General features: G+C 38.1%; 2 protein-coding genes across 3 annotated transcripts; one reads left to right on the top strand and one right to left on the bottom strand.

The window, feature by feature from the left end:
- Window positions 1-587: 587 nt before the first annotated feature.
- LOC110159451 (lecithin retinol acyltransferase-like) lies at window positions 588-4,724 on the bottom strand. 2 transcript variants are annotated; one of them, XM_055156453.1, is made up of 6 exons: window positions 4,537-4,724; window positions 3,325-3,455; window positions 3,144-3,249; window positions 2,614-2,688; window positions 2,152-2,307; window positions 588-746 (listed from the first exon to the last, which is right to left on the bottom strand). In XM_055156453.1, the coding sequence occupies exons 1-6, from the start codon at window positions 4,576-4,578 to the stop codon at window positions 588-590; spliced, it is 669 nt and encodes a 222-aa protein (XP_055012428.1). In that variant the 5' UTR covers window positions 4,579-4,724. The 2 variants fall into 2 exon arrangements, with proteins under 2 accessions (XP_055012428.1, XP_020779669.1); XM_020924010.1 differs by lacking the exon at window positions 4,537-4,724 and having other exon boundaries at window positions 3,325-3,509.
- Window positions 4,725-4,873: 149 nt separating this feature from the next.
- On the top strand, window positions 4,874-10,024 carry zpax4 (zona pellucida protein AX 4). Its single transcript, XM_055156417.1, is given in 20 exon segments — window positions 4,874-5,068; window positions 5,133-5,188; window positions 5,263-5,349; window positions 5,443-5,570; window positions 5,640-5,780; window positions 5,854-5,922; window positions 6,000-6,170; window positions 6,245-6,341; window positions 6,419-6,627; window positions 6,709-6,859; window positions 6,920-7,128; window positions 7,399-7,513; window positions 7,586-7,791; window positions 7,867-7,984; window positions 8,143-8,315; window positions 8,887-8,960; window positions 9,514-9,560; window positions 9,563-9,631; window positions 9,700-9,810; window positions 9,887-10,024. Coding segments are annotated over 20 exon segments (2,298 nt in total). The 5' UTR covers window positions 4,874-5,045; the 3' UTR covers window positions 9,931-10,024.
- Window positions 10,025-10,195: the final 171 nt, after the last annotated feature.

The following is a 10,195-nucleotide window of genomic DNA, read 5'->3' as shown; positions in this document are numbered from 1 at the left end:
TCCTAGTTTTATACAAGAAATGTTCCTGGTGTCCCTATTTTAGAGCAATTTAATACTTGCCGAGGCATATACATAGATTTTTTATTTATTTATTTATTTTTTAGGTAAAATACAGAAAAGCTGCTTAAATATGACCAAAACACAAAGAAAATGTGACTGTACTAACCCACATGTTAGTCATGTATGGGCCGACGAGTGCAGAACAATTCTCCTTAATTACGCACTCGTTTAACAATTTTATTATTACCAACCACCACAAACGAGAGTGTCCCAGGTCCCAGTTTTTAATTGTGAAAATCTGGTCACCCTAATTTAATAGAATAAACTATGAGAAGTGCATTTCATTCTGGTTTGGCTCTGGCTCAATGTTTAAGTTTGTACTACTTAATTTGCCTTATAAACCAGTTAGTTTTACGTAGGGACGACTGTGCCATTGTATGTGATGATGTTATAATCCCCTTTGTTAAGTTCTCATTTAGACATTTGGTTTAGTCTTGCACACACCTGAACAGGAGACTATAGATGTTCAAAAATATTACTTTTATTTGATTATTTTTAACATTTGCATCTCTGTTATAGGAGTAATGTCACGAGGCCATCCAGACAAGGAAGGGCACCAGGACTAAAAGCAAAAGTGTGCACGGGCTCAGAGCAGCGTGCACGTACAGCACAAGCCCCGCCCCCAGCAGCCACATCACCTTGGCAATCACCCGGCTCAGCACCAGCTTCCGGACCGTCTTACAAAACTGAGGATGGAAAAGGTAAAATATTAGACCTGGTTTAGTCTGGTTTAGATCTGCTTAAGCCTTGGTGTAGTCCTTGTCCACCTAGGTATGAAAATGGTACAAACTAATAACACCTTATTTTTGTCCTGGTTTAGATCTGGCACAGTCCTGGTTTTGTGCAGGAGTGAGAAAAAATCAGTGCACCAAAATTTCTGAGGAGCATTTAAAATAATTGTTTGATTTGTGAGATAATCAAAATTAAAAAAGGAAATTCATTACCAGAACAATCATACATTGTAGGACTATTTTACACCTGGTTTAGTCTTGACTAAGTCCATGTTTAGAGAAACTAAAAATGGAAAAGAGAAAAAGACATGACAAATTTAACAGTTCTTCACATATTTCATAGCTGCTAGGTCCTGGTTTAGACCTGGTTGTGACCCACTAGTTTTATGTGGAACAGTCAAATTGAGACAGAACTTTGCTCAGAAGGGGAGTTTGCAGTCTTTGACCACTAGAGGTCGTATTTGCTCAAAAAATGTTCCAGTGTAAGCGGCAGTGCAAGTGAAAGTCCAAGTGCAAGGCCTATGTTTATTTTTACTTGAATGAATTGTCAATGTATGAAACATGATGGTTGCTAACTATTCTATTCTAAAATTGATTATAATTCAAAGAATTGATTTAACAAAATCTTGACTAAATCAAGTTAAAGTAAAGTAATGTATGTATATTTTTTAAATCCTGTCAAAATTAGGGCAGTATGATTTGAAGAAAAAGTGTTACTGACAACAAGTACTGCACTTAGATTTGCAAATAACCTGTCTCTGTTCTGTTCTTGAATAAAATTCTTCACTCACAACATGTTTGCCGGAACAGGACATTCTTTACTGTATCTCTCTAGTTTCTCATTATTAGAGCTGATTGGCAACATTTGAGAAAAGACTGAAATGTGACCTGATAAACTAATACAATAATCGTAGGAATTACAGAAATTGAGATTTTGATTCTATAGACATTTATTGTGTGAAAATTAAAACTGCTCAAGATCAGATTTGTGCAGCACATTTTAATCACAGAACAATGTGCTGTAGTTTCTCAATCAGGACCAAAGAACCTTTAATCTGCTTCAATGAAACCAGGAATGTGACACAGCTATTTCACAATTTACACATTTTCAGTTAAAGCTTTATTCTGGTTTAAGTCCCAGTGGAGTCCTGGTTCAGTTCAAGTTTGCTTCTTTTTAGTCCTGGGCCAGTCCCGGTTTAGCTCTGGTTAAATGATGGTTCCATAACTTCTCTTTAGTCTTTGTTCAGAACTTGTTTGGTCCTAAATTAGCATCGGGTTAGTCTTTGTTCATTCCTGTTTCATTCCTGGCTTGGTCCCTGTTCAGTCCCACTTCAGTCTTGGTTTAGTCCTGGTTGAATACCTGGAAGGTCTGGAAGCTCATGCTAGTCCCATAGCGACAGTACATAACGTAGTGCTCACAGTTGAACCAGAGGAGGCTGTAGGGGACCTGTCCTTTGAGTCTCTCTGCTCTCAGGGCCACTGTCTCCGGGTCCAGAGGAGGATGACTGCTGCATACCTGGAAAAAGATCAAGTCCTATTTTAGTCCTGGTTTAGTTCTGGTTTGGCCTAGTTTAAATCCTCATATAGACCAGGTTCAGTCCAGATTTTCTGCCATTCAGCGGTGGTCCTGGACTTGATGTAGTTTTAATTTAGCTTTAGTCCATCTTTTGTCCAGTTTTAGTCCATCTTTTGTCTATCAAGTCCATTTAGTCCAGTTTAAAATGATTTTAAGTTATTTTAGTCTATGTTTTGTTATGCTGTGTCTTAGTCCTGGTTCAGTCCTCATTTTGCTCAGTTGTGTTTGTTCAGTTGTGGTCTGGACCTTGTCTGTGGGGTTGACAAGGATTTCAGATCCATAGGCGAAGTCCTCCACAGAGTCGACTCTGACACTGCCACGCTGAAACACAGCAACAGTTACAGAGAGTAACCTCTCAGTTCCAGATATTCTCATATCACGCATTCACACTTGACATATATATATCACATCAAAATTGGTACTAAACTGGAACAAAATTCTAGAGATCGACCAATATATAAATATATATTTTGTTTTTTTCATGGCCAATGCCTATACAGATTGTTTAGAATCTAGAGAAGCTGATGATCACCTGTCACCAAATTCATCTGTCAGTTAGTCAGTGCCTGATAGCTGACCAATAGGAGGAGAGGGTGGGGAAACATGTATGTCTTTGAGCCTACAACTGTATTAAAAAAAAGCAGTAAATCAAAGTAGCAGATCATCACAAAGATTAGATCACAGTTATTTTTTTCATATTGGTCTCACATTCACTATAATATTTATAGATTTAATATCATTATAATTAAAATAACTATGCATTCAGTAAACCAAACCTTGAGGATGACCCCTAAGATGAGCCTGGTGTTGGTGACCATCGTCTGGATCTTCTTTGGGTCACTGCTGATCACAGGCATGATGTCAGGGATGAAGTGAGCCACTCTGAAACAGACAGAAACCAGGACTGGTTTAGTCTTGGTTCAATTTTGGTTTAGTCCTCGTTTAGTCTTGTCTCACCTGCCTCCTCCCAAGTAGATCCCAAAGTGAATGAACAGTGTCCGTGGCACCTCCAGCAGATCTCCTCGCCTAAACTGCAGGTCGTATTTACTTTCATGTACTTCCTCTTCCTGTTTGCTCTTCTTCTCCCCCTTTTTTTGGGTCAAAGCAGCAAAGAAAACCGGTAAGATACAAAGGGAGAACATGGTGCAGACTTTACACTGTGTTTGAACAACTGAAAGGTTTTTAATGACCAGCAAGTAGAGGGAGGGGAGGAGTTTGGGAGCATTAAAGGATTTCAACTGCAATAGAATAAAGTTCATAATTATTGCATATTTGAATTGATCCTTGGTTAAGTCCTAGGTTCATCCTGCCCAGGACTACAGGTGGAAAATAGCACTGGTGCTACAACCTTGTACAATGCATCTCTCCTGTTAAGGTTAAGGTAAAATTGTGCGCTGTCTCTGTCTCATTAAATAAATAAATAAATAAATCCTGGGTTAGATAAGATTTAGTCCTGTTTTTTTAGTCCTGAATTTTGACATGGTTCAGTCCTGGTTCAGTTCTTATTTAGTTCCCTTGTTTAGTCTTGTCTTGATCTTAGCGTAGACCTGCTTTAGTTAGTTTAGTCCTGGGCTCAACCTGGTTTAATGGTTTAGTCCTGGGTTCAACCTAGTTTAGTTGGTTTAGTCCTGGGTTTGACCTGGTTTGATCTAACCCAGGACCTCGATATTAAAAAACGTAGCAAAATTAAGTTGGAGTGTACATCCATTTGGCCTTTAGGTTATTTGCCCTGGTTTATTTCTGAATGTCAGTTGAGGCCTAAGACAAAACAGCATTAGAACAAGAGTGCCTGCTACTGCATGTTACTGTGGCAGAGTGGTTAGCCTCTCCTGTCCTTCAATAACGAGGCTGTAGGTTAGATTCCTGATCTCTTGCACAGTTCAATGCCTTAGTTTGGAAATAGTGGTTTCTCAATAATTCTCCATAATCCTCTAATGTTAAATGCAGTTTCCCATGACTTTACTGTAGAAACAAAAAATACATTTTAAATTTAAAAAAATACAGATAATCAAAAAAAAGTTGCATTGTGTATTTTTTCTTGTAGAGTAGCACACCCATGCTTGTTTCAGTGAAGATGATATTGTTTTGCCCAGAATGCTACACAGGCATTTAGCATTTTCTCAATTATTTATTATATGATCAGTAACTTTAACAGTTGGCATCATTTACCAGTTTGACAGTCCAGTTATATTGAGGTATATTGTAGAACATTCCAGGCAAAGCAACTGCTCCATGAGGACAAGCGGGTTGCAGACCCTCCACCAGAAAAGTTACATAGTGCACTTTTGAACTGTAAACATGCAATCTTTATTTTACATTTTTTTCTTTGTAAATAATATTAGAAAAAGGTCAATTAGTAGGTGAAAGCCTCTAATGCAGGACAATACAGGATTTGCTCTTAACTCTTGAACACTGGAACACTGGGTTTATAACATCATTTCTTCTGTGACCAGCTCCTCAATCTTCACCGCCACATGTGCAGCTCATGAGCAATCAGACCAAATCAGTGTTGTGTGGGAGGAGTCCATCCCAGGATGTAAAAAGATGCCACAGACCTACAAACAAAACACAGGCTACTGCAGGAGTCTACAAGAGGGACAGGAGAGCTTGTGTTGGGCAGCAGCTGTAATTTGCTAGTTTAAAGGCTAGTTTTATACACTGCTCCTACATCAGAGGCTATGGCCTTTGCTTTCTACTTAAGGTAAACAGCCCTTAAGTTTGGCAATTTAAAGACACTATGTAAAGATGTTTTTCTTTTCTTTCAGTCTCATATCAACCCTAGTGGTCTGTTCCACTTCAAAATATGCATTCATTCCCCGAGGTAAATTAACTTCAGCTCAAATGGATTATTCACATGTAGTCAGTACTTAGAATTGGGTAATTTTCATCTTGCAGGAGTCACCATGACGTGCCATGAGCGGTACTTTAAGATCAGTGTTGATGAACACTTCACTGGAAAGAATATCCGCTTTGAGGCAGTTGGTGAGTCAAAAGCAGTGACATTATTATCCGGAATGAGTGTTTTCATTTAAAAAAAACAACAACAAAAAAACAAAAAAAACACCTGTTTTCTAGATAGAAATGGTGCCCACCCCATTACTGAGGAATATGCAGCCAAGTGTGGGTACAGCGTCAGATTTATGCTTTTAAAAAACTATGTGCAGCTACGAGCATCTTATTTCAGCTGTCATATGGACTATAAGGTAAACACAATGTTTACTCTACACACAGAATATTTAAAGATAAAAGCATTTCCTGTTTTTGTTTTTTAGGTAGATGATGCATATACATTTAGTTTTAATTTGATTGCACATTACAAAGGGAAAGAGGTCATACATGCCCTGAACAAAACTTGTTCCCCATCTCTGCCTTGGTCGCTCAGAGAGGTCACCTGTGAGGTCAACTACATGGAAGTATGATTCTGATCTACACTCAGTACTTCCAGGGTACAGATTTTCACATCTGCATTGGTTTTGATTTGTACAGATTTCTGTAAGAAGTGAAATCACCTGCCCATCTTCAACAGAGAAGAATGACTGGGACAACCTTAAACTTGTGTGTTTTATAATTTATACTTTATACTTTTCTTATAATTTAGCATTTCACTGTCGTAACACTACCCTCGCTTGCAGGCTCACAGTCCCTCTTCTGCAGACTGGCAGGTGACGTTTCAGAAAGGAGGTGAGCAGTTGGCTCCTACCTCACTTAAAGTGGCTCGCAGTAAAGGTTATGTATTTGAGTTGACCAATGGCAGGCTTGTGTTTCGGACAGCTAACAGAGGGCCTCACTCTTTCACCTCAGTGGTAACTCTAATATTAAATCTACAGTCAGAAAAAAGAAAAGTTAGTTTGATGTTAAATGTGATTGTTTTGTATAGGTAGATGGGGTCCCAGTAGAAGCGGTCCATGCTACTCTATTCTCCCGACAAAGCTGGCTTGTTCTACTTGTAGACCTCATTGCTGCATGCTCAGTGTGTCAGTATCACATATACTAGTAAATAGTCATTTCTCCAGTATAAATGTGAATGAATGCCTTGAATAATACTACACAGATGAAGCCACATTTGAGGATGAAGGATACATGTTGTGGGAGACTCCAGATGTGCTGTACCCAGGTCTCCATGCCACAAACCTCAGCTTCGGACTCAATGGTAACCTCATGCAGCCCACAGTCGCAGAGACAAATGGTTATATAATGGAAAAACACAATAACACAGTGGCAATCAGCATCCCTTATGACGCAGAAGGAGGCCACAGGAAGGTAATGGTTCATAAACTAAAAGAAATACAAGGACGGGTCAAGGCATTGATTTTTGATTATTGTATTACATGACGATTTTAGAGTGTGGTGTCTGTAGAGCTGTATGAGTTCTTTAGCTATGATTTCAACATGGAGCAACTGTCAGTGGATGAAGATGGCATAGAAACCAGACTTCGCACTCACAGGACAATAAGCACCCCTCTTTTGATACGGACATTTCTGGATGAAAACCGTATGCTAAAATTATTTTTCTATTTCAGTTTGCACTTTCTCAGATCTATTTCCTGAACAGGTACAGTCTTGGCGGAGCAACGATTTACAGTCTACCTTGGTGATGTTCCTCAAGATGTTAAACTTATTTCGGTCGAGATAAATAGACAAAAATTTCAGTTACCTCTTAAAAATGACAGCACCTTTTCAGTCACAAATGTTGTTCATCCAAATGACACACATGGCTATGTTTTGAAGGTGCCTTTCAACAATTTGCCAGTCATTCAACAGGTAATCATGCATATTCTACTCTGTGTAATCTTGCCCATTTATGGAATTCAGCAGTGACTGCTTGCTCCAGGTCCAGAAGTACATTTTCCGTTCATTTTTTTTCCATAGACATTTCCAAAAATTAAAATATTAAGAGTACAGTTTTTTTTTTTTGTTTTTTTTTTTCCAAAAAAGTCTGAGAAAACTAAATGAAAAATTTAGTTCTGTAACCAGGGGGTGGGCAGTCACTGTTGAGCTCCATAACCAACCAAAGAATACTTTTTGTTTCAGTTCACTTTAGAAAATATTGAGTTCAAGCTTGACATAAACTACACACTGATGGTTACACCTGAAAACCAGCTTTACCACCATGCTGCATCTTTTATGGCAATTTTACCTGATCTCAGTAAGCCATAAAATTGTAGTCAGTCGAATTGAAAAGTAAACGATTCATAAATTTTCGGTTTTGTTTTTGCAGCTCCTCCGCAATTTGATGCATTCTGTTCAGAAAGCAACATTAGCTTTAAACTTCATCATAAACCGTCCAACTACAAGTGGAAGATCACAGTAGGCTCTAATCCACTGACTTCAGAGCTGGCCACAAAGCAAGGATTCATCTTGAGCAACAACAGCCAAATGCTACAGCTCGACGTGCCTCTACTCTCCGACGGATATAACAATAAGGCAAGATTTAAATCGTTTTTATTTGACATTGCTAGTTTGGGGTTTTTTTAGTCATCATTTTTTACTTCTTTGCAGAATTATAGCTTGCAAGGTTTTATGGGTACTTTTGAGATCCATGTGCGAGATCAAGAAACATATAAAGTTCAAAGTTCAACTGTGAAGACATGTCCATACTTTACTAATGAACTCCTAGGTAAATATACTTTTTAATTGTTTCCATAATGCATAAGTTTCTTCTAGTGATTAGCATACAAGGCAAACCACCAACCTTGTTTTTGTGGGTGATCTTCAAAACAACAGCCACAATCTCTCTTTGATTGGTTAATAATTTTAATAAAACTGTCTCTGTAGTGTGTTCAACCAATATGCGGATGACAGCAGTTGTGGACTTGTCTCAGGCTGTTGCGAGTGGAGGTGTCCCTGCTAAAACGACCCTGCTGCATCAGAAGTGTGGGCCCAAAGACGCCGACTCCACCAGGGCTTTGTTCTTGTTTCCCATGAATGACTGTGGCTCAAAGGTCAAGGTAACCATTACATTAACAAAGCAAAAGATGCTTAAAATGACTCATTTTCAGTAGTTTTGACTAGTTTCGATGAGTTTACTTGGTTGAACTCCTTCCCAACTGAACTGGTTTCAATAGATGTCTTATTTCCAGCCAAACTTTTATTATAATCTATTGCGATGTGGAAGAATAAAGCTTGTCTAATGATCTGCAAGTAGTGAAAAAGGCAAACTGTAGTAGAAAAATACTTGCATTGTGTAACTTTTCTGGTGGAGGATCCATCACCTACTTGTTTCTATGGATATGTCATTGCTCTGTTTTGAATGTTCCATGGTATTACATTAAACAACACAATTTTATGTTTTATAGCTCAAAAATACAGGCATCCTGAGTGTGACCGAGGATGCCTCTCCATAGATCTGGTTGGTCTCCACAATTCAGGCAAAGCAATAACATCTCCAGGAGGAAAAGTGTTTAATGACCCTCCACCAGAAAAATCGCACAATGCAGCTTTTGAGTAAAAATCTAAAAGAGTCAAAACTACCCTACCCACTAAACCTTATTAAAGATGAAGACCTTAATTTCTCTCCAGCTTGAAACAGGAACGGTCACCTATGAAAATGAGATCTTGTACACTAAGAGGCTACCTGGTGAAAATGCAGACAGGTGCGTGCATTGCCTCTCAACTTTTACTTGAAACCATAATCATTAATGGTCCTAAATTATGCACAATCAACTCTTTTGAGCTTTAAGTCATATTAAAATGATGCTACCTCACCAAAAACATACCGTGTGTTTTGTTTCATTCACACATGTTTGATCAATGATGGATTATTGGGCTGTCTGCATCTCCATAGCTCAAAATGCTCTCTTCCACCTTGTGATGTCATATACTGATAATTTTCAAGTTAACAGCTACCTTTTACTTTTAGTTGGTTGAGATTGGCAATTCTAGGTCTGAAATCATCCAAATGATTCTAGTGAAAAGGTATGGAGTTTAAAAACACAGTTGTGCACTTCCTGTGTTACCACATGACATCCCAAAGTGGAACAAAGTGTTTTCCATTTGAGAGAAGAACTCAGCCTAAAGATGCAGTTTGTATTAAATGTGTGTGAAACAAAACACAATTTCACCTATGTTTTTGATGAAGAAGGAGCATAACATAGACCAGAAAACTGAGTAATATGAGCCCTTTTAAGATGAAATACCCTTTTACAGAGTGATCCTGCAGTGTACATATCCCGTATCTAGTCTCCATCGGCTTTTCTTGCAGTGACATTTGAATCAGACACTCCTGGTGTTGGGCGCATCATTCACACTTCACAATCTGCAACAGGTACAAACTCGCCCACCTGTCAATCAAATCATTGGTTGTTATCAGTAACTACAATATTATTGATGCAGGCCAATCAAGTACCACCAAAACTCCAGTATTGCCACAACAACCAAGTCTTTATTCGTCATCTCGCTACATAAAGGTTTCAGGGTTAAAAACTCTCCAACCTAGAGGAAGACGTAAATATACTATTTTAAATGTACAACCTTGCTTGTAATTCTCTTATCTTTTTAAGTTGTACACATTTTGTTCCAGGTTTGGATGGACTTCGAGTACATAACTCAAGGAAATCCTTTTAACTAAAATAACTGAAAAAATAATAATTTTTTAAACATTTTTAAATGGTAATGTTTACTTGAATAAAGGTGTCTTAACAAAAATAAAATGTTTATGTGATAAAGTTTGTCTGAGGATTGTATGTGAAAATCATTTAGTCTAAAAGTCATAGGATTAGGAACACGTCCTTACTAAAATGTGGAAAATGTACATAAAATAAAAATACAAACAAAGGGACTGCATAATGCTTCTATGTTGAGGTTTAGATTAGTTAGTCACTAGTCTGTT

The sequence above is a fragment of the Boleophthalmus pectinirostris genome, unplaced genomic scaffold (assembly GCF_026225935.1).
Source record: "Boleophthalmus pectinirostris isolate CB_2022bp ecotype Guang Dong unplaced genomic scaffold, ASM2622593v1 HiC_scaffold_20, whole genome shotgun sequence".
Lineage (NCBI taxonomy): Eukaryota > Metazoa > Chordata > Actinopteri > Gobiiformes > Gobiidae > Boleophthalmus > Boleophthalmus pectinirostris.
The sequence above is the reverse complement of the archived record's forward strand: the minus strand, read 5'-3'. Positions and strand labels throughout refer to the sequence as shown.